The sequence below is a fragment of the Aspergillus flavus genome, chromosome 5 (genome assembly GCF_009017415.1).
Source record: "Aspergillus flavus chromosome 5, complete sequence".
Taxonomy (NCBI): domain Eukaryota; kingdom Fungi; phylum Ascomycota; class Eurotiomycetes; order Eurotiales; family Aspergillaceae; genus Aspergillus; species Aspergillus flavus.
Genome location: NC_092408.1, coordinates 4,207,320 through 4,232,462, shown reverse-complemented (window position 1 = coordinate 4,232,462; position 25,143 = coordinate 4,207,320). Strand labels below are relative to the sequence as shown.

The window sequence follows — 25,143 nt, the reverse complement described above, 5'->3', positions numbered from 1 at the left end:
GACTTCCTCATAGCCAATGTACTTTTACTTGAGTTAACCCAATCTCAAGTCTTTGTACGGGTCGTGTATAATTGCAAGATCCTCTTTAAAATGCAGGAAGGCCAACATTTCTGGAGTAGGCTATTTGCTTAATAGGCTATACTCTGCTTACTCGGTACATCTACATCTTTTTGGATACCCTTATTCTTCTGACTTTCTGGCTGTAACTGGACGTGTTCCAGCTCAACACATTCGATATTTATATTAAAGCCAGGCGAATGTCTTCCGAAGTTTATATTCCAGATCTATCAACTGATAGACAGATATTCGAATCATGATTGGTATGCACGAATAAAAGAAAAAGACAAGAACTAGTCCATTCAGGGAACCAACACGGGATTAAAGTACACCAGTGTAATATACACAGCCGTTGCACAATTCTGTCAGCCCTTACGTAGAGATCAAAGACAACAGCCGACCCAAAATAAGTCCATGAGAATAGTAAAGGCTGTCCCTTGCACTTGCTCCCTAACCGTGATATGGGAGCCAAGCTACTAGTGTCCGGACAAAGACCCCATAATAGGAGAACAAGTCATGGTGCATCGTTCATTTCTCTTGTCGAGCAGGCCATCAAGTTGAAATACCGACCCGGGGATCTTTTTCGAACAAATTATGTGCATTGAACAAATCAAGTACATCGGCAAGTTCGGCAACCCTGGTGAGACTCTCAGGGCACGTGGGCTTTAGAATCTCTGGTATCTCCTTGAAATAGAGGCAGTTTTTGAGTCGAAGAATCTCCTTTGGTGATAGCTTTTTCACAGCCTCATCCTGCTGCTCTGCTGTAAGGGAATCGAACTTCGTCACAAGATCATCCAGAGAGAGGGGAGCATCCACAGCATTGGATTGTCTTCTGACCATGGCAGCCGGCCGTGCTGCGGCGGCGAGGAGAGCGAACGTAGAAACAAGAGTCAAGAGGCTGGTGACACGCATTTTGGGAGGAAGTGGTTGTTTGTTGAGGTATTGCTGTTATTGAATTGATGGTTGGATAGAAAGTAGTCTAGGATGATCAACTGTGGACAGTTTGGAGATATGAATACTTCACTAACTGAATGGCTGGCTCATCATTTATATAGGCCTCTGTGCACCTCGATCGAATATGCTTTTCGTCTCAGCTCTTAAGGCGCACATAATTTTCTGAGTGATGATCGTGGAGCTAGTCGAAGATCGGCGAACTATCGTATTGGAAAGTGTCGATCGAAGAAAACATATACAGACATATCCCCCGTATTCGGACTACTATTTTCTTCCTATTAGAATCTCGACTAAAGATCTGCATTCTAATTATTGCTAGTGCTAGACCGCGCATATAATGTCGAGTAGTTCTGCGCTCTTATTGGTTTCGAATATTCCTAGCAGGGCGTTTCTCCAGTGGCTAGCTGAGGAAACACGAGACAATACCTGAGATCCTGACTATGAGACCCGTGAGTTCTTGGTACCTACTGAAGGTAGGCGGTTATCTTTTAGACTCTGGATATTCAGTAAATCTCCTCTGTTGTTGCCTAGGACTCATTAACGCCCAGATATATCAAGCAATAGACAGATACGTGAGTCTCCGCTGCCATCCGTAAAGCTGCGAAAAGGAGACAAGGATTGTATCCTATGCAGCTAAAACGGGGAGATGTAGAAACAACCTATAATTCAATATAACGCACAGAGATGCCACACATATAACTGTTCCGTAACCATACCAGGCACTACTGCAATCCTTGCCCAGATGCAAGACTATGACTGATCCGAACAGAAACGCACGAGGACTGTAAACTATCTCGCCCTTGTACGGAGTATTCATGCCGAGCTATGGAGACAAGGCAGTTAGGCCCTGGAATGAAAGTCTATATAAGTGGAGTACAAGTCATAGTGTTGTCTGTTGTCGGGATGGACCGCTTGGACTGAGATGGTGGGGATTGGGCATCCCATAGTAGATCAAGCTGATTGGAAATGTCGTCAAGCAGGCTTTTAGTTTCCTGATGCCCCTGATCACGTATCCCACGTACCCTTCATCATCGAAGGTAATCCTCCACTAACCTCGCTAACAATGTTATCCACCCAGGGAAGACCACGCGCAGCGTTGGATCCTTCGACCGTGGCAACCGGGGATGCAGCGAGGAGGGCGAATGTGGAGAGGAAGGTCAAGCAGCCATCTGTACGTTTACATTGGTACGCCCACGATCCTTCGTTGTCGATGTTTCTGCCTTGTCTCCTGAAATATAATAACATGTCATCTTTGGAGACATGGTCAATGCCACACCATGCATGGGTACAAGTAATACTAGTAGGCACATATGACCACAGGGGACCCGGAGGACAGGCATGGCAGGTCACCGCTTTTAACGCCAGACTCTACCGAGAATCACGAAATGAGATATATAAGTATTGCAGAAGGTGGGACACAGCTGCGAGGAGTCCCGCTAGAGACTATTAAGACATGTCGGATAGCTCTGTCCAGGGATCCGGCGCGCCTATAACACGATGTTGAGTTATAAAGACATCCTTAGGTTTTGTCCAGTCCAACCTATTCTCCTTGGTGCGTACCAATGACTACTATATATCCCGTTTGTTTCTTTGTCCTTCCCAGGCAAACAGAGAATGAGCCCACTTTCTACTGAATTTTTCTCTCCTCTCATTCTTTTCTTTGGCCTATTCTATATCGTTAGTACGCTCCAGGTCAAGGTTGTTGTCGCTCTATTACTCTGAAATATCGGTACCGTCTATAATATCGCAAAGCTGGAGCATGTCGCAGGTGTCTAAACAGCGCTGAATAAAGACATCCAGCTTGGAATAAGACAACCTTCTGGGACTGCGTGTGCAGTTGGAAGGCTCACAGTCAATATGCACGTCGACTGAAGGAACAAGTAATGGTTCACTGTTGGGATAGCTCTTTGCGGGCTATTTCAGTAAGAAGATCGCATTGTGGGCCCGATTCTCTTCCACTTATATATGAACCAATAATATCCATCGTTCTTGATTTACTGGCATGCACCATAGAGCAGGAAAGTCTCTGGCTCTGTTTTCAATGCTGCTTCTACTAGTACAACCACTGACCAGCAGCACATTGTTTCAGTTCATTCCAAGTCATGATCTCACTGTGCTAAGAATGCAACACGGGCGATAGCACACGATGCTCCAATGTTCCACACTGTAGAATGAGGAACATATTGCCCACCCTCGGAAAATATTTCCGTTGTCGTGGCCAAGAATGTAACTGCCGAAAGAAGGACTGAGATCCCGTTTGCGTCCAAACTAGGGCACAAGGACACTCAAATCCAATTTTAATATAGATTATGCCATGACCAACCGGATGCGGCCACGCAGAACGAAAACTTTATTCTAGCAGCCTTTTGATCAAGAGCTGCTTCCGAAATTGCATGGAATATCGCCTCTTTGCAGGTTTTCTATTCTTTTACACACTGTAAGCATCTGTACACGCATTGATTGATGTGTCTGGTCATTACCCTACTCTCGTATACCGAATATTGCATATGGAAGATGTGCAAATGTGTCATGATTAAAACTACTAGCCTTTTCGATGGTCCAATACTTGCAATGAAATGAAAAACGTCACAGATCCTTCTCCGTTGCACTCAGGTTTTGGAATAACACTTTTACCTCCCGTTTGAAAGTCCATATCATGGGGACAGTGATTATCGCCATGGGGTATTAACTCCGTTTCGACGTGGACTAGACCAGCCGGTCTAGTGAGAATTCTTGAAAGATTTCAGAAATCCATGCTCGTCGGCATGCGCCGCAAGATCGTGTAAATGTCCAGTACAGGCGCCTTCAGATACAACACAACTGTGAAGTTTCTCAAGATCTCTGCGACTAAGGTGGGGAGTAAACGTATCGATCTCGGTCGGTGAAAGCTTATCAAAATCTCTCACAAGGCCATTCAGAGTGGGGGGTTCGTCAGCTCGGGCCAAGAGTCTGGATCGTCTTTGGGGCATTGTCGGCCACGAGCCGGAGAGGAAGGGGAATGTTGAGAGGAGGGTAAAGAAGCCCGTCACACGCATTTTGGGCGAAAGTAGTTGTGTCTCAGTAGATCTGGAATTGAAGAGAAGGGTAGTAGCTAGGAAGCAGATTATAGCAGACAGCTATGAATGACTACGAATGGATTAAGTTCCTATGGAGATGGTTCACTATCTATATAGTTCTCTAAGTGTCAGTTTGTGCTAAGGAGGAACTCATATCCTTATCTGCATGGGGAATAATAGTCCGCGGTGCACGACGATCTGCCGTCTAAGTTCATATTGGAAATGACTATCTAGGTCAATTCCAGCGATGATCACTGTTCGCAGTACGGAACGTAGATCGAATTACCGATCCAAGATTGGTCGCTTTACTTCTACCAATAATGGGAATTATACGACAGAGATTTCAACTTTCTCGTGAATAAGCTTTGTGTGTTGCTTCTTCAACGGCTGCCCCCGAAAACGGAATATCTGAAGATACCTTCTCCGGCCCCAGACCCACTTCCCTGGAGAGGCTACTCAGATATAGACCTATGGGATCATCCTCTGTAAAGTCTTGATAATCTATGCCGGAGTGCAACCCAAAGGATACTTGCCCTTGACAAATGAATCCGTCTCCATGGCTAACAGATGTAAGTGATGGAGGGATCAGTGGTGCTAACCATTGCTGACTATTCTACTGGCTTACGGAGTTGAGCATTTTAATATGCTTGTAAACGTTTGGATTAGATTATCCCTATCGTAAAGCTCGAGGAACGGGGTAACTTGATAAGGGACATCCTTTTTTGGAAAGATTGCATTTGTATAGGTTTCTTTCCTATTCTTTTCTTGTGTCTTGAAGAATAAACAACTATCTAACGTCTTTGTAAACTCTCTACACTACAAGTAAAAGTTAGTGTTGACTCTGCATACGCCAACGAAATATTCGCTTCTGGAATGGAAGAGTTGTGTAGATGAGAGACTTTATACAAGATCCCCCTCCCTTTTCTCGACGGCTGAATCAGCCGTGAGCATTGAGGCAAGCTTATTCATATGAATTCAGCTCACACGCTAGACACTTATGGTTATGGTAAGAAGATCGTCAGCTAGAGAAATAGTCTAAAACCATTTTATCACAGCTTGATAGAGTAGATCTTTCTCCAAAAAATGATATCGTGCCTTCTATGAAAAAAGGCTCGTAGAGGATAGTATTGACCAATTCGGAATGCTATAGGCATCTATCACTGTCTTCCAAATCCTCTAAAGAGTGTTTCTACTCTCCCCATCTGTGCAGCCTCAAAAATGAATGACAGTGAGCATGCGATATTATAGTGACTGGCTAGGCGGCACAGTTACTTCAAATCATTGTTCCATTCAATCCATTGCTCCTACCCTATGGGTTAGAGATAAACTTTCATGAAGCTCTCATATAAGCATGTGAATAGTTATTCGTAGGTCCGGGGCACAGCATCACGTCAAGACTTATGTGGATCAAGGCAAGCTGCTGAATCAAAAATACGCCAGCCAATTGATGAAGACAACGCCCTCCCCGGAGTGATTATGTCTTAGTTAGTCTCCTTGATATTTTCAACGACAACCCCACAGTGGGAGTCCAGGGTTCCGCGCCAGAATTACAGGAATCAGCAGTAGAGGTTGTTACTTGATGCCAGATGGAGTACATTTAGGCCCACCAAGTAGGCACTTTCATGGCTTTCTCACCGGGGCTTTCCCGGAGTTGTTCTTTTTTAAACTTCACCCGAGCAGGCGGCGTCCGCCTATTATGTTGATCCCTGGATCAAATCCTAGACAGAAGAGCCAAGACGGTATTGCCGAGCGCTTATAACTGCCATTTCAGGAATGACTGGTGCCCTAGCCTGGGGTACCCCGGAGATATGATAATCTAAATGTGCAGAGGCAACCCTTACCGGCGGAGAAACACGAAGTGGATATGTCGAACTACCCGATCGCCAGTATTGAAGAAGGTGGTGGTTACTTACCTGGGGATGGCGCTTTTTTGTCATGCCTGGAGCTCAGGCAATATTTATAATTGAATCTCGCTCCTAATCCCAGCGGTTATTCTGGAAGTCTGAAGATTTTTAGTCTCTGACCGGTCTCCATGGCGTTGCTTCTGAAGATTCTCCTCGCCGCTCTGCCAGCCGTGGTCGCTGGGCTTCCCCCAACCGCCACAGTAAAGAACGGCACTTACGAGGGCAAATATGTTGCTTTATACGACCAAGATCTTTTCCTTGGTATCCCCTTCGCTCAACCGCCCGTTGGAGAGCTCCGTTTCCAGAACCCACAGAGCTTGAACAGCACCTTTGGCACTAGAAACGCTACGGAATATGCTGATTCTTGCGTCGGTTATGGAGTAAGACTAGCCCTGGCTTTTGAAATTATTACCTTGTTAATCCGTCCCTAGAACAGTGCAGCCTGGCCTTACACCCTGAGTGAAGACTGCCTGACATTGAATATCGTTAGGCCTGCCAAGTCAGGACAGACCAAGGATGACGAGTTGCTCCCCGTCGGTTTCTTTACTCACGGAGGAGGGTGGTCGATGGATTATAGTGCCAATGGCGTGTACAATCTGAGCTTCATCGTCGAAGAATCGGTCAAGATGGGAAAGCCATTCATTGCCATCTCCGCAGACTGTCAGTACGTCCCTCCGTTCACAGACTGGGCAATATATGCTAATACCTCGTCTAGACCGAATGTCTTTCTGGGGCTTCATGGCCAGTCAAGACATCCTCGACGCAGGGGTAGCCAACCTCGGCCTCAAGGACCAGCGAATTGCTATGCAGTGGATCAATGAGAATATCGAAGCCTTTGGCGGTGACCCAGCCAAGGTGACCATTTGGGGCGAGAGCGCAGGCGGTGGTAACGTCTGTTATCATGCCACTGCCTACGGCGGTCGTGACGACGGCCTCTTCCGCGGCGTCATTGCTGAGTCCGGCGCCGATGGCAGCCACATGAAGAACCTGACGGAACCTCAGCAGATCTATGATACCATCGTCGGCATTGTCGGATGTGATGGTAGTTCAGACAAACTTGCCTGCTTGCGTACGGTCCCCTTCGAAAAACTCAATGCGACAATCACCGAAATATCAGGTAGTTTCTATCCCATTGTGGATGGGGACATCATCCCGGACTTACCATCGGTGCTGCTGGACGCCGGAAAGTTCACCAAGACGCCTATTTTGCTCGGCACGAACGCTGACGAAGCCACGATGTTTGCTGGCACCGGGGTTAACACGGACGAGGACATTGCAAGTCTCATTCAGTCGTCTGGACTAGATGCCAACACAACCGAGATACTCATGGCACTCTACCCTGACATAGACTCCCTCGGGCTGCCAGCTAACTACCGTGTTCAACCCGATGGACCCGTGGGGAAGCAGTTCAAGCGCTCGGTGGCGTTGCTGACGGATCAAATGTTCCTTTCATGGCGGCGTCTGAGGACCGATGCATGGTCCAAATATGGTGCGCCAGCCTATTCATACCTATTTGAGTCGCCAACCTCATCCAGTAAGCCATCACCACCCCAATCACTCACCCCAAGCAAGAGGCTAACAACCGGGTGGTCATAGCCGCATACAAAGGCACCAGCCATTTCACTGAAATCGGCTACGTTTTCTACAACAGAATTGGCCTTGGCTATGCCGCCGGCCAAAGCCCGCTCGCAAACGCAACCCAGGACGTGCTAGATCTGGCCAAACTGACCACTCGCATGTGGATCAGCTTCATCACCGATCTTGATCCAAATAACCATGGAGGTAGGATTGCTACTCTAGCTTCTTACGAGTGAGAATATTCTCTAACCGTGACTTTAGTTTCTGGGGTAGACCACTGGCCTGTTTATAATGCTACGGGGGGATATGGGCAGAACTTCTATTTACATCGTAGTGATGGCGGCGTGAGACCTGATACCTTTCGCCTGGCGGGGACGGCGTTTATGAATTCGCTTGCGGAGCAGTATGGAAGATGAGCGCTATTTTGAACAAGCCGGTATGAAGACATAATGTCATTGTATTCGAACCCGGTAGACAATCTATATATCGAACTTAAAGATTCCTTCTCATGTACTTCCGTGAGGCGCCGTGATCTGAGTAGAGCCTGAGCAGACTCTTGAGCTGGGTAAAGAATGGTATACTCATGTGGTGTCTAACTCGATAGCCTCCCAATACTTCAAGACACCAATAAAACCCACAAAACAAAACCCAGTAAAGTCGATGCTCAAGATAGATGAGATATAATGAGAATCAAACTCCACCTCGGGCACCAACGAAAAGCCAAGACTCTAGCCCAAAGCAGGTGGGGGCCATAAATCGATCGTCGCCTGGACGGACACCATGCAATGTCACTCACTGTTCTGACTGGGCTCATGCCGGCCGCCTCCACGCGGATTCGTTTATCGCTAGAGTTTATGCAGGGTCAAAAAGACATATGTAGGCTGGTTGTTCTTCGTGTTCGAGAACGGGTGTAATGGCTAATCGCCAAGGTGATGAGAGAGCCGATCAGAAACGGAACAGATAAGACGAAAGCGAACACGAGGAGTTGCCGGAGAGTTCGTGGAGGGACGAGAGATGATGCAGCGAAAAGAAAAAGAGAGAGGAAGAAGGTTAACGTGAAAATCACTGCGGAACTCATCATGCAGGTAGAATGGTGTTGCAATTATCAGTGGAGTGCGAGGCCGGAGAGTCCATGAGGCTTTCTGTCACTGGTGGGGTGGGGCAGTCAGAGTCTGATAAAATACATGGTGAGGTATAATATAGGTCTCGAGAAGGTCTGCTTTGCTTCACAGAGTATCTTGCTAGGCTCTCTTACGAATATAAAGCAGTGGTTCTCGACGTTGCGACAAGGCAACGTTGGTGGGGGAGGAACAAGGATGTTCGTTGTGGCGTGTCTTAGGGCTGCGTCTGGACGAATAGGCATTCATAATCATTAATCACCATGACAATTATACTACTAGGCACCTATTGAACAGTTCATGTTTAGAAACTTTGCAACTTTCTCTTTCTGGAATAGAACTAGAACTAGCTTAGAGCTACTTTTTACTCAGTGATTATTTCTAAAGTATAGAGATAGATAGAAGTATATATACTAAGTACTCTCGGAGTATTAAATCAATATACTAAAACAATCCAGGATTAATTCTAGGAAATGTACTAGTGCCCGCTTTGCACACACAATGACAGCCACAACACCTCAATAACTCGCGGTCGTTTGATGTCCGGATTTCTCTCTTCAACGATCTTTGTTCGCTTCTTCCCGCGATACCAATGCCGCCGTTCCCGTATACCCTCGAGGGCTACCCAATGTATACAATTTGTCCGAAAATTGCCTTTACCATTTGCTTCCTGTTTTCCTCTCCCGAACCCTATGCCAAGAAAGCTTATTTCTTATAAGAGAAAAATCGGCATAAATCACCCAATATAATGTCGTGAATCAGCCAAGTGCGGGCCTCCCTACCTTACCAGCAGGGTTCGGGAGAGAAAGACGGCAGGTGGTAAAGGCGGCTTTCGGAAAGGGTGTATGCTGAAGGAATTATATAGAGATATAGGTGAAGGAGATCCTGCATATCGCCAATGTCGGCGAGGTGTCATCGTATGAATACTGTAAACACACACACATCTATCACTCCATGGGAGATAGTATGGAGCATAGTGTGTCCTCACCCCTCTCGTCCTAGACATGATGTCACAATACCGCCGTCAATCCAACCAGGTACATTTTCAGTGGGTACGGGAAGATTCCTGTCTGCTGCACTGTACATATAGTTCCCCGCACCATGTAGTCATTAATAAAGCAATGCAATCCTTCCGGTTCCGTGCAGCGCAATGGGACATATAAGTCTTTGAGATGATCACGATCCTCGGGGTCCGTGTACTGTACTGGCCAGAGAACGCCTTCTTGCAATAAAAACAAAATGGCTCGCATTGGCGGCTTGCCAGAAAGTGTGACGCCACTGCTTGGCTTTCTCCCGCTTTTTTGAGAACGTAGTAGTGAAAGAACTTGTTAAAGCATTCGTAGCAGTAGGTGTGGCCACAGGGTATTGCCAGATCTACTACCTTGCCATTGCATATCTTGCACTCGTAGTATTCTTCCAAGGACCGACCTATGTCTTCTTAGTAATGCGATACTCTAAGGGAGAGGTGCCCCTCACCGTCTAGTGTAATCTCAGTCGTGGCCGGGCTTGTCGGTAAGCGCTTGGCTCGCTAGGGTACTCTGCTTCTCCGCCGGCGGATTTGGTACATAACTATATCGTGCCATGTTATCTTTCTCGGTGATGGGGACTGCAAGGTCTGCGTCGGTCAGCGATTGATCCATGTGAGGACAGCCCATCACAGGAAAGTAAAGGCAGATAAACAACGAACTGGTTCAGTGTGTTACTGTACGTTTTCCACAATTCGGATGAACGCCTTTGTCACATTACAGTACGACTACAGCTGACTTGTGCGGGTATATATGTATCTTCCACGACGACAAGGATGACAAATTGTATTGGAATTGTATGTATGTATTGGGCAGACCTTAGCTTCCCTGACCATCAAGACATGTACGGGTACTAGTCCCCAGCACCGCGTAGAGGTGCCTGCCTTCAGCTGGGCATTCTTAGGACACCGGTCTAAGAACAAATAGATCCATTCCCGTAGCGATGACCAAGGGCTCAGGTTGTACGACATGGGACCCATTTCCTTGAAGCGACTCGAGGTCTTTGTCTTGGGGCCCATGTGAGGTACACCCACACCTCCCGCTCGAACGACAGAAGTATGTTAGCCACCGCGCGACGTACCTTCCCTTCCGTGCGTCGATGCTTTTTGTTGACCCGCAAGAACTGGAATATACTCCTCTGGGCCTACCACAGATGACGGTCAAGGCAACCAAGACAGAAGAATATCTCGGCTTCCGGCTTGATCCATGGCGCGACTGGGATTTCACCACCAACACCCCTGGCGCTAGTACTCAATCCCAAGGCTGGCTTTCCGGTCGAAGCCCATTCGCAACCTAGCAGGCCCCACATAAGGTGCGCGTCTTGCAGGGCTATACTGCGGATGTTCCATGGTGTCCTCCATGGTATCAACCGCAGCTGATCACGGAAAAGGGGTGCTAGAGAGATCAGGCAATGTTTCTGTCGATTCGGAAACCTGTTGCACACCTTGCTGGATCAGCTGAAGCACTCACTGAACGCCAAGCTCCAGCTACTGCCATACACCATATCTATACAGCGACCCATGAAGGAAAGCACACTGTGAATGCAACCCGGCCTCAGCATCTCCCCTACTGGATAAGCAGCATGTGGAGATGTGCGATATTTTAGCCAACAGGGACTCATCTACAGCCTTAACCATGATTGCCTACTCCGACATGCTGTAAAATTGCCGGCTGTTGCAGACTATGATCGAGATTGGGCACTAAAGTCACGGTACATCAACGAGGAATTGTGTATATATGTTAAATATAATAGAATGCATTTCGTAGCATAAGAAGCAGAATAGCTTAAACGATGCATATAGCAGGTTGCTATACAATTGGACGACCAAAAATACGCACCACGCGACAGATATATATATATATATATATATATATATCTATATATCTATATATATTACTATTGTTATGCGTCTCAAATTACCGCTCGATCTGACATCATGGGTAGTACTACATACGGAATGTTCTATGACCTTATACAAATCCGCTGGTAAAATACGGCATTTACGGTGATGCTTTATTGTCCGGCTGCAACAGTCGGAGGACTGGATTGCCGAGAATGGTGGAGTAAATCTCAGGTTCATTGGACCTTCCTAGTATTACAATTATACATTTGATTTACCTTGGGCCGATGTAACAGCGAAAGTGGCCAGTATGATATGAGACGAGGAGAGTCAGATATGAGCAATGGAAACTTTTTAGATCAGAGTGCCTTGATAATCACAGGAAGCTCTGTGGATATGAGGGTTAGGCGAGGCGTACCTCTGTATTCCTCTATCAAGCCATGTGCTCCTACCCCTCGAGATCGCGCACGCATATAAAAATGGAAGATTGTATTGTTTTCACGCTTCAGGCGGGCTGATAGCGACTCCCACATAGCAGGATGCACACAGCGCGATCTATATGAGGCGAATAAACTACACAAGGCCGAATTATTTAGACGCCGGTTGGGTGGGGATGCGGGTCTTGGTGGGTTCTCTGCCAGACCGACCATTCCTAGCAGAGGATATGATCAAAAGCCGAAAGTTAAGGAAACCTCCGAACTTCACCGATCTATGACACGCCTCAGAGTAGGGAAGGACGCTGTACCAAAGGCCGAAAGTACGCTCGAAGCCAGGTCATCCGCGGAACTCCACCAGTTTCCGATCTTGTGGGCCTGGCAAGCAAGGTCTCGCTGCTTATCCAAGTTTGCAAGGAATCGGTAAAGGAGGGTTGTATGTCTGGTAAGACGGGAAAAGAGTGGTCTGATACTTTGTTGGTCGGCTTGTCAGAACTGCTTCCATCAGTGACATGTTGCATTGCGGACAGCGACGCTCAGCCCTTCATCCAATGAGTTGTCGGAATTCCGGACGTCTACGATACATAGAGACTTATGCTAAAACAGTAGTTGGGTTCAACCTTGAGGGGCTTCCACCACGTAAATCTCAGAATTGCTTCGTGAATATGATGCCATTGAGGAGCATAGATATTGTGTATTGGGCGGCAAAGTGGGCTCCGTTTACACACAGCTCCCCTTCCTCTGTATATATGAGCGACTGGATGTATTCCCGTGCTCTCGTTGGTAACCTGCACATCGTGGGAGTCGAGACTCGCCGAAGTACTACATTTCACCAGGTGATCTTTTCGGGCCAAAGAAATTTCTCGCCTGACCGTTAACAACTATTCAGGGCGAATCTATATGCCCGTGCTCCCAGCCACAGGCAACATTTAAGGCCGCTCAGATGATGCTGAGCAAGTCCAGCTATGTTCAGCTCTATTGTACCTTCATGAAATGAATTCGAAAATACCTTTCCATTTGATAAAGCCACATCTATCATTTATTTCACAAAAGACACTGAAGACCTGATTCTGGATAGACAGCCGCATAGGTCCTAAGTCGATCGTTAGTCCTCTCCTGCTCCATCACTGCGCTCAGTGGATATGCATGGTGACGACTGTAGTTCAAGACGATTTAAAGATATGATTTAATCACTGTGATTGAATTGAACGACGACTTTGCCGAAGTGTCTCTGGGCGGCCTGTACGGGAATATAATAAGCATAAGTCTGTGTGCTCACATCGTTGACACCATACCAAGTATTCGAAGGCTTCTTTGCCCTGTTCGAACTGGAAGACCTGAGGATCAATCACTGGGTGGATGTTATTGCTCTCAAAAGCCCGAACCATGTCTTGAAGCATAGAACGGCTCCCGACGTAGATACCCCGAATCGTGCAGATGTGGTTCAAAGCATCCAGCAGTCCAGGCTGAGGCTTTTCACTTGCGCCCAAAAATCCAATCAAGTTGATAATGCCTTCCATCTTAATACAATGTAGGCTCTGCTCTAATGTCTCCGTGCCGCCGATATCCAAAATATGGTCAACTCCGGCGTGGTCGGGAGTAAGGCTTCGCGCTACCTCACCCCAGTTCGGGACAGCCCGGTAATTGATGACATGATCGGCGCCGAGCTTCTTCAGCTCCTCGGCCTTTGCATCCGATGAAGTAGTGGCGATAACACTAGCACCCGCAGCTTTGGCTAACTAAGGAGAAAATTGTTAACTCCACCCTTGCGCACCAGGGAGTTATCCGTGTTCAATAGTACACGCTTTATGCCCGTTGACCGGCACGCTGTCCTCATATATGCGACTGGCATTGCAGTGGAGGCATACCTGTAAACCAAAAATGCTAACACCCCCGGTTCCTTGAACGAGAACCCATTGGCCTGCCTTGACTGGTTTCAGCCCATATAGGGCGTTCCAGCTTGTGAGGGCTGCACCAGGCAAGGTGCTGCTTTCCAACGGAGTCAGATTCTTTGGGGCTTTCACCAGCCCCGTTTCGTTGAACACGCCGAACTTGCGGAAACACCCGTCTATCGTACCTCCGACACCAGTCGAGGCAGCGTATGGATCGATGTCACCATACTGATGCCCCTGGTTGAAAATGGTAATGACCGAGTCCCCCTTCTTGAATTCTCGGACCTTTTCACCAACCTCGACGACCACGCCAGCACCATCAGACACGGGAACGATGGGGTATTTGTGAGCAAAGGGGAATGTACCCTGCAGTTCAGCCAGCTTGATCAACAGTGTCTTGGTTTAAATGGTGCTCTATCCATCGCGTCTTACCTTAGCAATAGCACAGTCGCGGTAGTTGAGGGCGACGGCCTCAAACTTGACCATGACTTCATTGGTACCAACCGTCGGAAGAGGCGCTTCTCTCAAGTCCATCCCCCCCATGTCTTTCTCCGGGTGGTCAACGACCCATTGCTTCATCATGGCGGTAGACATTGGATTTAGTTTCGGTCTTGTGAAGTCTGGTGATAAGTGTTGCAGTAGCTGTTACAGATAATTCGACATAGGAATCTCGGCCTTTTTTATACTGTGAAGCGAATATAGAGAGGCTGATCGACTTCAAAATCTCTAAGGCATGACGTCATACAACCTTCAATCGGCATTTGTCATCAGGCAAACAAACACCGAAATATTGGTCAGGCAAACCTTGAGACTGGTCGGGATATACGATGGAGGAGTCCAGAATCACAGTTGGGAAGGTTCATCGAAGAATAATTCGAGGAGTCCTGAACGGCGCATTCGTAATTCTGACCAATCCGGGGTGGATCGTTCTGACCTGCCAGTTGATCTACTTGGACTCCACCGACGGATCAAACGCCGACGATTGAACCGAAATCATCTTCGTCACACTGATTAAAGACGGCGCCATGCAAGTATTCAGCCCAGACCGACTGTAAATTCCCCGTGATTGCCATCTGAACCACTCTTGAAACCTTCTCCGATGAGCATTCGCCGAAGGAGTCGCCACAACCATTGCCTCCATGCGGAGCATTTGTGATCGCTTTCTAATGCGAGGGATAAAAAACAAGACCTATATGAAGGTGCACGATAATCTTGCTATGGATTCAAATCTATAATCCGTCTTGAGTTCATACTTCCAGTTAAATATCACTCAACTTCAAAATGGTCCTCACCGGGAGCTGCATGTGTGGACTTATCAAATATGAGGCTGATGGTAGGAATATTTCCCAGAGTCTATATTAGGGAATGCTAAATGTTTGGTCTATCAGCTGAACCTGCTGTGAAGGCAGTGTGTCATTGTCTGCATTGCCAGAAAGTAGGAATATCCCTTTTACATCCTCTCAATCTATTCTTTCGATCAAGTTCTAACGGAGCGGCAGTTCAGTGGTTCGGCATTCACCACCAACTTCATTATTCCAAGATCATCCTTCAAGATCCTGAGTGGTAGGTCCCCCCCTTGGTGATAGCACCATTATTCCACTCCTGACTTCAAGAAGGGACGCCTAAGTCTGGAAAGTATACTGCGGACTCTGGATCTACTTACAATACCTTCTTCTGCGGCGATTGCGGATCATCCCTCTATGGTCAACCGGATTCGATGCCGGAGATGATGTCTATCAAAGCTGGGTCACTGGATGGGGATTCAGCGAACTTGAGCACCGGAAATATCGACGCTGAGGCTTTCATTGAAAGACGTGTGGCTTATTTGAAGCCAATTGAGGGCGCAAACCAGGTTACAGGGATGATCAAGCCGTGAGGCATCTCAACCGGCAATGGGTGAATTATAGCAACAGGCCCATCAAAATCAGTTAGCCTAAACTCTTACGGCTTGATCGCCTTGGAACTCTCTTGGGTTGAAGATGTATGGATGAAAGCATGGAGGTTAAGAAACGAATTTGTAGCTTTCCTGCATATCTCCCTTTTTCGTTTCCTCTGGACGTTTGATCGCTCTTAGTAGATATACAAAATACAAGAACCGGTTCCGTGTTAATGTTTCAGGCCTGAGTAAATAAAGTTCAGAGTTATTGCCTAGGAAATTCATGAAATACTCGACTATTATTATAACTGAGACCTAGGGAATTTGTGGGAAGTCTGAACTATTGGTTGGGAGAATACAGCGCAGTGAGGGATTGATCATCCAAATCTCAGAAATGCGCTAATATGCCTCAAGACGTGGCATAGGCATTGGCTTCATTAATATATTACTCGGCTACTATATGATGTGAGGTCTCACTAGACATTTAGGGGCTCGGCTGTCGACCCCCTCTGGGTCTCTGATTTTTCGATATAGTCGCAGGGTGCTCCACACACAGATTCTCTCATCTTATCATTGTTTGTATAGGACAACTGACGTTGCATCATTATAGCAGGCCGCCATATCTGATCTGATGTCCAATACAGTATTTCCCAACCAGAGGAGAATTTGCCGAGTTGGCCGACAGTAGCCAGGTTAGGGTGATCCTGTTAGGTGTGAAGAACCAACACGCTCCCCCGCCGCCCCTCGCGGAGCCCTCTCCACCAACAGTCATACGGCAAGGAGTCGCTTCCGAAGCCGACCCCGTTTTGCACGGAAACTGGGATGCGTCCGGAACGAAGCCTATCCGCTTCCGAGATTAGTGAGGTATCTCTTAGACAGCCTCTCTTGACTTATAAACAGTTCTTTTTCGCCCGTAGACTTCACTCAATTGCGTCTTCATACGACTTGCTGGATTCAGGTTTGGTGAAGAAATGGTCCGTGTTGCAGTGGCAGGGGGCACAGGAAGTATGCCATCCCCATCTGGATACAGATCGTTCATGTTCTAACAACAATGGCCATAAGATGTGTCAAAGGAAATCGTCTCTATTCTGGGTGAATCCGGCAAACATGAGATCGTTGTGTTCACACGTTCGGTTCGTCGATATCCGCTTACCATCTTCCAACAAGGACAACTCCGTGGTAATAAACTTAGGATCCTACCAAGCACTCCATGAAAGGTGTCCAGTTCGTACAGGTCGATTACAACAACAAAGAAGATCTGAAGAAGAACTTGAAGCGTATCCACACCGTCCTGTGCTTCATTTGGGACACATCCTTGCAGATGAGCTTAATTGACTGCTGCATCGAAGCTGGGGTTAGACGCTTTGCACCCAACGAATGGGCCGCGTGAGTTACATCGGAAGATCGGCCGGCATGTGCTGATTTATCTAGGCGCTGCAATGCGGGTATTTTCCAGTACGCCGACAAAGATATTGTCCACGCGTACCTCCAGAACGTGAATCGGGAGAAAAAGGCAAGGCGTCATTTCGAGCTGTAGACGCTGGCAACTAACGATGATGGCCAGGTTATTGAATACTGCCTATTCCAGCCAGGCCTTTTCATGAACTACCTCAGCTCTCCCATACCTTCGACCACCCATCATGCCATTTACACAAACATGTGGGATGTTGCAAACCGGCGGGCGATTGTTCCAGCTGACAGTGACTACCGGCTCACATTGACCACTATTCAGGACTTGGCAAGGGTTGTGGATGAGGCGCTTGGTTTTGAAGATGAGTGGCCAGAGGTCGGTGGTATTACTGGGTCATCAACAACAAGCTCCGAAATCATACGCATCGCAGAGTCCATCAGAGGTAGGACGCCATGTCAACACTTGGGAGAGCAATATTAACTCCTCTTAGGACCTTTTGTCATCGAGCGGGTTTCCAAAGAGAATCTCGAGGCGGGAAAGTTGGCAACATCCTGGACCCCTATGCTTCCAGAGTTTCCACACCTGAACTTTGACATGGATTGGGCAGTATTCTCGGAGCAAGTGATCGCAGAAATAATGAAGGGGGGCCTACAAGGAGCATGGGATGTTTCTGATGAATGGAACAAGCTACTTCCGGATCTCAAGCTTACCACATTGGGCGAGTTTTTGACACGGTATTGGAAATCCCCGAGCTGAGGGATTTACGAGTGACCAGACTCATCAACATTTATTTTTGAATAAATTATTGATGCCCATTTTTGTCACTTGCTGAGAATCGCGGAAGCCAAGTATGATCGCGATTTGTGAGGGACAGCAATACCCACGCTTTAATTTCATTAAAGGGCTGGAGCCCAGCTAAATACGTACTGGATTGTTGTCGTATAAGACGGCGATCTTCTACATATGGGCTTAGAATATATGGTTCGAGGTTACTGATTGAGGTTTCATAACAGGAAGACATGTCTGGGAGGCGTCTGTTCATATTAATATCTGTATGCCGCAAGTCAACTATACCATATTTTTATAGTCTGTCGTTCCTTTTTGCTATCAGCCTAGCTTCTAAGTGAGCCTTTTCTTCGTGATATAGCACATGCCTCAGATCTCAATTCCCTGCAGAACCTTTGCAACGTTTTCATGTCGAGGCTTCAATCCAATACGGAAGGGCATTGGAGAATGTCCAGAGAGGCCATCGTATTACTTCAGGTCAATGGGCTCATCTGGAATCTCGTACATGTCAAATGCCCAGAGCATACGCGAGATACTGAGCCAAATCTCTCGCCCCGCAACAAGCATTCCAGGGCAAATACGGCGACTGAAAGTGATGAGCTTTTTAGTCTCAAAAGTTAACAGTAGATAAGGGACTTACCCGGCACCGAACATCCAGTGGTCTCGCTCCATAGGGTTGGCGACATTGGCACTCTCGGCAGATGTCAAGGGATCGTTAATGTACCGGTCCGGCTTTGTTCAAATGTTAGCAAAGGAGGTTCCTCGAGGCTAGGCTCAAATAAAACATACGTCGAAAGTCTCAGGGTTAGAGTGACGTGTTGGATCATAGTGCATGGTCCAGGTATTGAGAACAACAACAGTTTCCTTGGGAATATACTTTTCACGGTAGACGCAGTCCTCACTAGCCACATGAGGCGTACCCAACCAGAATGAATTGTGAACTCTCTCGACCTCTTTAATGATAGCATGGCAGTAAGGCAGATTTTGTTCATCTTCGATACCAGGGAGATGGTCACGTCCAACAACAAGATCGAGTTCTTCCTGGGCTGGTTCTGGATTTCAGGATAGACAGGGATCAGAGCAGAGAACCACTGCATAATGGCGGCGGTCTGAAGAAATGTCAACGATGGAAATGAGACAGGAATCTATGGCAGTAAGATACTGTCTCGGCGCCGCCGATCATGAAAGTGGAGGCAAGGATTGCCATATCCGGGTCATCCAAGTCTTCTTTGTCGCGCATTTCGACCATTGTCTTTGCTAGGCAGTCCAGCACCACCTTCTTTCCTTCCTTCATTTCCCTCTCCGTGTCCTTGATAATCCCACCGTATGTCTCGACTAAATCTTCGTGCAGCTTCTTGCCACGTCGATAATCATGCGCGACAGAACGGCCTCATCTAATCAACTCCACGAGCTTTTTTTCGTCCTCTCTCATTCTCTCTACATTGTTCTGTACATTGTAACGGAGCGAAGCCAGCGGAGCGGAAAGACTGGAACAGGGGATAACGTACAATGCGCAAGTAACACGCGATCAGGCTCTTGACCCGTCAACAGTGTTGGTGGAAGTCTTTCTTGGCCGTTGTGGGCCGTTTGAGTCATCTTTACTAGTCCAGCAATTTCTCTTAGCAAATGGCATTGCTGTCAGCGACTCCCGAGACAGATCCTGCTTCGTCCCTGTATAAACTCCTATAGTTTCCTTTGAAGTATCCTCGAACTAAACCATTTGCACGGCCAATTTATTGATCATAGTAAATTTTCAGCTCTGCCTCGCGCACGTGCGGATGTACGAATTACCGCCCCACTTGTCAAACAAAAGATCACTTTCGGTTCTATCATGGTATTTTTTGGACAATATATTAACTGCAAACTAATGAATTAATCCGGATTTAGGACTAGTACTTATTAATTAGAGTAGTTAGCTGAGTAGTAAAGAACAAGCAGTATCTCGCTGAGAAGCTCGAGGAAAATAAATAAATGCGGAGATTGCGGACTGGCTTGCCGTAGCGTGCGTCAGCTTAACTCCCCGGGATTGACTACACCTCTCCTCCACATTTAGGGCTAGTCTGATCACGATCTAGAAACATCTACTAATTTCGATGAAGGGGAATATCTGAGGCAAAATATTAACTATTTCTTCAATCTACTTCTGGACCCGAAGGTAATGTTCTTGCTTAGTCAGTCGGACTAAGCTTATATAGGTGAAGATTGGGAAACGGGCTAGAGGTTAAGTTAGAGAGCCTAAATCGACCCAGCTCACATGTCCTTTAGCGCGTTTCTTTAGACCTTTACGGATATTCTGTTTCCCCCCTCAAATTGAAGTTCAAACCATAGAATCTTAACACGGAAATCCACGGCGGATATGAAATCCCTGGAGGTACAGCAGCCGGGCCTTGCCTGGGTTCAAAGACTCTTCAATCTTGAACCCCGGTGGACGGCGGAGCCCGATCTTCAAGTCATTGAGCAGACAATACAGTCGCTACTACCATCGAGCACAGTCCAGGTGACCTTCCTCGCCCAGGGCGCTTTGAACAAAATCTATGACGTGAAAATAGATAATGAGGTCTTTGTTATGCGAGTCTCGTTGCCTGTTGATCCGTACTATAAAACTATGAGTGAAGTGTCAACAGTGAACTGGATATCCCGTACCGCAAATATCCCTGTTCCCCGAATCATCACTTATCAATCTTCCCGGGAAAATCCTATCGGATTTGAATGGATCATTATGACCAAAATGCCTGGAAGACCCTTGAAGGAGCTGTGGCGCTCTCTATCGTTTTCTGCAAAAACAAGTTTGGTTGGAGAATTTGCGGCCTACTCTAGTTGCCTTTTTCGGAACCAACTTCAGGGAATTGGAAATCTCTACACTTCACCATCTATTCTCAAGGATTCCGGACTGCCTGAGGCGACCTGGCCTGCTGGAAACCCATCATATTCTAAGAAATCATCTCGATCGGAAAAGGAACCTATGCCTGCAGCATTATCAGATGTGGGTAGAATTGTTTCTATGCACTTTTTTTGGGGGTCGCATATCCTTCAGGATGTTCATCGAGGACCATTTATGTCTAGTAGCGACTGGATTACGTCACGTCTTTCTCTCAGCGAGAAAGACTGTCAGTCGACGCTAGACAATTTACCATCTGGCGATCTTGACAGCGACGATGAAGCTGATGCAGATGATGCAACAAGAACATTGGAAATCATCGGAAAACTGAAGACCCTGCTCCCCTCTATCTTTCCACTAAATGGAGACAGCCCGGAGCCCTCAATCCTGGTCCATGACGACCTGTCTAGCCGAAATATTCTTGTCCATGATAACGGAGAGCTAGCAGCTATTTTAGACTGGGAATGTGTTTCAGCACTCCCTTTATGGAATGCCTGCAATTACCCTGCATTCTTGCAAGGGCGACCGCGCCACCTCGAGCCTGATCTAGGACGATATAAACTTGAAGCGAACGGAGAACCCTGCGATCTCTACTGGGAACACCTATGGGACTATGAGGTCACTCTCCTCCGTGATGTGTTTCTTGATAGAATGAAAAGCCTGGAACCGGAATGGGTGGAGGTTTTCCACAAGAGTCAGCCTCAGAGAGATTTCGACCTTGCAGTGCAAAATTGTGATAATGAGTTTCTTGCCCGGCGTATACGTGCATGGATTGATGACTTCACTGCTGGGGTGGACAACCCTCGGAGCCTGCACGATAGAATTTATGTGAATTAAACTTCTCATTGCAGTCCAATGGGAGTATGAAATATATTCGCTAAACAAAGAAATACCTGCTCTGGTTCAAGCAACGCACTTACACTCTTCAACTTGTCTCCAACTTCAATGCTTAGTAGCTCTGATTGATGCTCTACTATACTTATACATACCGATGGTGTCAATTAGATAAATGTATAGCTGATTACTACCTTTCATACTAGGTCAAGACCATCCAGGAAAATTCCCATCTGGGCCGGGGGAGGAGTGAAAGATCCGATTACAGCCGCAGTAAAAATGCGATGTTAACTTGGAAGGAGGCTCATATGCTATTCTAGTTGTTGGGATGTCATCACCCCACGAGCTGGGTCAGCTTTCAGAATATTGAAACTTCCATACATAAAGTATCTAACAATTCTCTGTCAGGTAAATACAGGGTTCCTCACTTCTATTTCTTCAATCCTAATCTCTCTCTTCCCTCTCAGTCTCTCCGCTTTCCAATCTACTGGAAACACTCCAAAAGTAAGTTCCATGTATCCCTTCGATATCCGCCCTCTTCTGGGAAAGCCGTGTACATTTGGCCTAGGATTCCCGTCATTGAAATCAATGTATTGGCCAGAAGCGCCTGCCGGATTTGCTCGGGGGTCCATGACCCATCGGCAGGGACTAGGGTGTGTGCGACGGTCTCCCCTTTCACTCGCTTCAATGTAGAAATGGTAGTCTGGTTGTTGATTCGAACTTGCAGGTTGTAGTATTGAGGATCACCCGTAGTGAGCTAGAAATAGCACAAAATTAGCTGGTCTAGGCTCAGAGAAGGGGAAGATAAACACATCAAACGGGGCTTCACTAGGAAAGGAGAGGAAGAGTTCCATTCCATGGCCATACCCCTTGATTGTCCAATCGGAAATTGGTATCCTTATGCAATGTATGCTCGCCACTGGTATATCTGGATATTTACCATCCGGTATATTTCGGATGAAGGCCGTGAGGGCACTGGTAGCCTTTCCCATAATGCTGAGGGGTTTCGCGGAGGTTGTATATGCTTGTAAGAATATACAAACTGGTAGTAATCTACAGCCACAAATGCGATATACTTATAATGCTATGTGGAGCCGTCAAGTCGCCTACCCCTCACATCCCATTTCGACGGCAATTGAGATTTCGCATTAGCATATCCCTGCTTGCTCTGAGGCACTGTTAGCGCGCGGCAAGAACACTCCAAGATACCATGGTGGGCTGGCATATGAAGATCGCCAGCACCTTGGAACATTCATTCCATTAATACTGGAGACGCCTAATGAGATAGTGATCAACGTGAGCTATATCTTCCTACGATTAACAAACAACTATAACCGAGCTGGTGTATATCATATTATCCTTCCCCAGCCCTCTTCACTTGATGCCACAAACCTCCGGTGAACATGTCCTGCCCGAGCGACATTCAACTATCTTATTATTTAAGGCTCATCGCCAGTGCTTGAGGGGTGCTATGCTGGAATTCATGGACGAGCAGAACCCGGTAAAATATGATAGGATTATGGCTCTTAAGTTCCTAATTTCATGACAAAGAGTTTAGTTACCAAATCCAGTTCTCCTCCAACTGCCACATAGTCCTCGATGGGGCCAAAGCAGAGATGGAAATATATCTTGTGATGCAGATATTGTTATTAGACATTATCCTGGCTCTAACTGGAGGGTTTAGATAGACGTTCATCACTGGTTGAATATTCGATAGATCCAATTCTATACGGACGTCGTACAGGAAACTTTCCCACTAAATTGAACCTTCCCTCATAACAACAATTAGACATTAAGTTTATTCACCGCAGAGTACCGTACCGTGGATAGTTTAAAGAAACATGAATATATGTCAAAATACCGGTACGCCTTGAAGAGTATGTGCCAGTTTGACTAACTGTTGGACGGCGTCACGATTCTGATAATAGGGAATCAAAGACTATCATTGCATCTAGTAGTACACCTGCTATTACTTCGACGGCATCGGGATACGGCGATCACAGGAATAAACAAATGATATTGTAGTGGCTAGCATATCGCATCTTGCAGCCAGATGCATCAAGCATTAAGGGATGGCCTCGGCCATGTGGAAGACCGTAAGGAACTTGCCATGCGCATGTCGCCTAATATGCACATCGATACTGACAGAAAGATCTATCACATAGACTAGGAGCGGATATGATACTTGCGGGGACTCCAAAGGTAGCGCTCGTCACAATCACCGACAGTTCTCCGATCCCCTGCAGGATGGATCCTCTGAACAGCCCACTGGTGGTCTGGAACAGACCCGTCCCCAGGCCCGAGACATTTCTCGATGTAAAAGTCATATACATCGTGTCCTGACCCTTCATCTACAAGTAAGGGTCCTTTCCGGGGGCATATCAAGCTAGTATTGCATATACTGCAGGCTGATATATGCGACGCCATCCTGCCAAGTGCGACATATGTGTTACAGACGCTGGCAAGCCACAGATCGACCGCCCGGTGTGCACATCCCAAAAGCGGTATCATGGATTCTTCTTTGCCAAGCTGCCCTGCCTCTATCGTTAAACGGTATTCCACTTTGACCTTCAGCATGTCGGTTTTGTCTAGTTCAGGGAAAACTCTTATCTCCATCTCCGAAGATCCGTAGTTCATGACGCAAGAGTGCCAGCAGAAACGTTCCAGGGAACTGGCACCGACTTGTGTCGCCAGGGCCGTCAGAGTCTGTTGTCGCGTTCGAAGGAGGTCAACGAGGTCCATCTTTCCGCGAAAGCTTAACTTGATGCACGGACATAGCTCCACTACACCAGCGAGATCTCCGAGCCTGCAGGTTCGGTCTTCGGGTCGCTTTTTCCGTTCCCGCTGGGGAAAGGAGGCCACCATATGCAGCTTCAAGCATCTAGAACAAGCAAGCCACCGCCTGTCCTCTAGAAGCCTGATGAGTTGCCACCGATCAGTCGCGAAGTTGTATTCGTTCTGGTAGTGCTTGAAGAGCGGCGCAAAGTCCGGACTGAAATGCAGGAGTTCTGAGTTCAGAGCAACATCGTCTACTAAATATAGTCGCCTACACGTCAAGGCAAGACATGCCCGAGGGACCGCCGATAGATAGGATGCGATTTTTAGCAGTAATTCTGTCGGCAGTTGGAGAAGAAAACAGTACCGACCACCATGTGCGTTTCCCTGGGCTCGAGCAGATGGCCAGTGTCCTGTCTCTATCGAGGCTTCCCACTTCTCTTTTAGGCGCTGAAGACTGTATGGCATGTCAATTGAGAATGTTCGCCTCAGGCATTGCCTCGTCGAAAACGGTATAATCCTTTTGTTCATCTCTCGGGATGGGGACAATCCCTGCTCGCTGTGGTCGCCCAGATTCTGACAAGAGCTCATTTTTATGCTAAAGACGTTGGTCATGCAGCGCTTCTGTAGTCACTGAGCGTTGTAAAATATGACGATTGCGTATGGAGGGTTATTTGCCACAGAAAATTGTATAGTCTGGGTCAAACTAAATAAAAGTAAAATG

At 47.0% G+C, this 25,143-nt stretch overlaps 10 protein-coding genes across 10 annotated transcripts; 4 read left to right on the top strand and 6 right to left on the bottom strand.

Annotated features, from left to right (window-relative positions):
- Positions 1–33: 33 nt before the first annotated feature.
- On the bottom strand, positions 34–969 carry F9C07_9241 (uncharacterized protein; the record flags this gene model as incomplete). Its single annotated transcript, XM_041286628.2, has 3 exons — positions 34–83; positions 152–284; positions 628–969. 3 exons carry the CDS (start codon positions 967–969, stop codon positions 34–36), a joined length of 525 nt encoding a protein of 174 aa, XP_041148381.2.
- Positions 970–2,016: 1,047 nt separating this feature from the next.
- Positions 2,017–2,663, bottom strand: F9C07_9240 (uncharacterized protein; the record flags this gene model as incomplete). Its single annotated transcript, XM_071511881.1, has 2 exons — positions 2,017–2,239; positions 2,572–2,663. The coding sequence occupies 2 exons, from the start codon at positions 2,661–2,663 to the stop codon at positions 2,017–2,019; spliced, it is 315 nt and encodes a 104-aa protein (XP_071364679.1).
- A 1,068-nt stretch (positions 2,664–3,731) lies between these two features.
- F9C07_9239 (uncharacterized protein) lies at positions 3,732–4,046 on the bottom strand (the record flags this gene model as incomplete). The annotated part of the gene is made up of 1 exon (XM_071511880.1): positions 3,732–4,046. The coding sequence occupies one exon, from the start codon at positions 4,044–4,046 to the stop codon at positions 3,732–3,734; it is 315 nt and encodes a 104-aa protein (XP_071364678.1).
- A 998-nt stretch (positions 4,047–5,044) lies between these two features.
- F9C07_2285528 (cholinesterase) lies at positions 5,045–8,358 on the top strand. The gene is made up of 5 exons (XM_041293462.2): positions 5,045–6,351; positions 6,403–6,631; positions 6,687–7,505; positions 7,568–7,753; positions 7,811–8,358. The coding sequence occupies exons 1-5, from the start codon at positions 6,100–6,102 to the stop codon at positions 7,963–7,965; spliced, it is 1,641 nt and encodes a 546-aa protein (XP_041148380.1). The 5' UTR covers positions 5,045–6,099; the 3' UTR covers positions 7,966–8,358.
- A 4,795-nt stretch (positions 8,359–13,153) lies between these two features.
- On the bottom strand, positions 13,154–14,453 carry F9C07_2204561 (uncharacterized protein; the record flags this gene model as incomplete). Its single annotated transcript, XM_071509588.1, has 4 exons — positions 13,154–13,207; positions 13,263–13,702; positions 13,769–14,255; positions 14,292–14,453. The coding sequence occupies 4 exons, from the start codon at positions 14,451–14,453 to the stop codon at positions 13,154–13,156; spliced, it is 1,143 nt and encodes a 380-aa protein (XP_071364677.1).
- A 97-nt stretch (positions 14,454–14,550) lies between these two features.
- F9C07_2166380 (Mss4-like protein) lies at positions 14,551–15,969 on the top strand. The gene is made up of 4 exons (XM_071509328.1): positions 14,551–15,192; positions 15,248–15,294; positions 15,359–15,422; positions 15,476–15,969. Exons 1-4 carry the CDS (start codon positions 15,141–15,143, stop codon positions 15,733–15,735), a joined length of 423 nt encoding a protein of 140 aa, XP_071364676.1. The 5' UTR covers positions 14,551–15,140; the 3' UTR covers positions 15,736–15,969.
- Positions 15,970–16,706: 737 nt separating this feature from the next.
- F9C07_2204560 (uncharacterized protein) lies at positions 16,707–17,902 on the top strand (the record flags this gene model as incomplete). The annotated part of the gene is made up of 6 exons (XM_071509587.1): positions 16,707–16,740; positions 16,798–16,868; positions 16,928–17,121; positions 17,167–17,248; positions 17,300–17,588; positions 17,637–17,902. 6 exons carry the CDS (start codon positions 16,707–16,709, stop codon positions 17,900–17,902), a joined length of 936 nt encoding a protein of 311 aa, XP_071364675.1.
- A 498-nt stretch (positions 17,903–18,400) lies between these two features.
- Positions 18,401–19,528, bottom strand: F9C07_2108770 (cytochrome P450; the record flags this gene model as incomplete). Its single annotated transcript, XM_071509049.1, has 6 exons — positions 18,401–18,518; positions 18,573–18,664; positions 18,722–18,808; positions 18,853–19,041; positions 19,095–19,267; positions 19,441–19,528. The coding sequence occupies 6 exons, from the start codon at positions 19,526–19,528 to the stop codon at positions 18,401–18,403; spliced, it is 747 nt and encodes a 248-aa protein (XP_071364674.1).
- Positions 19,529–19,921: 393 nt separating this feature from the next.
- Positions 19,922–22,022, top strand: F9C07_1719557 (phosphotransferase enzyme family-domain-containing protein). Its single transcript, XM_041286639.2, has one exon. It carries the CDS (start codon positions 20,289–20,291, stop codon positions 21,645–21,647), a length of 1,359 nt encoding a protein of 452 aa, XP_041148375.1. The 5' UTR covers positions 19,922–20,288; the 3' UTR covers positions 21,648–22,022.
- Positions 22,023–22,128: 106 nt separating this feature from the next.
- F9C07_9231 (uncharacterized protein) lies at positions 22,129–24,887 on the bottom strand (the record flags this gene model as incomplete). Its single annotated transcript, XM_071511879.1, has 3 exons — positions 22,129–22,401; positions 24,102–24,673; positions 24,791–24,887. 3 exons carry the CDS (start codon positions 24,885–24,887, stop codon positions 22,129–22,131), a joined length of 942 nt encoding a protein of 313 aa, XP_071364673.1.
- Between the last annotated feature and the right edge of the window lie 256 nt (positions 24,888–25,143).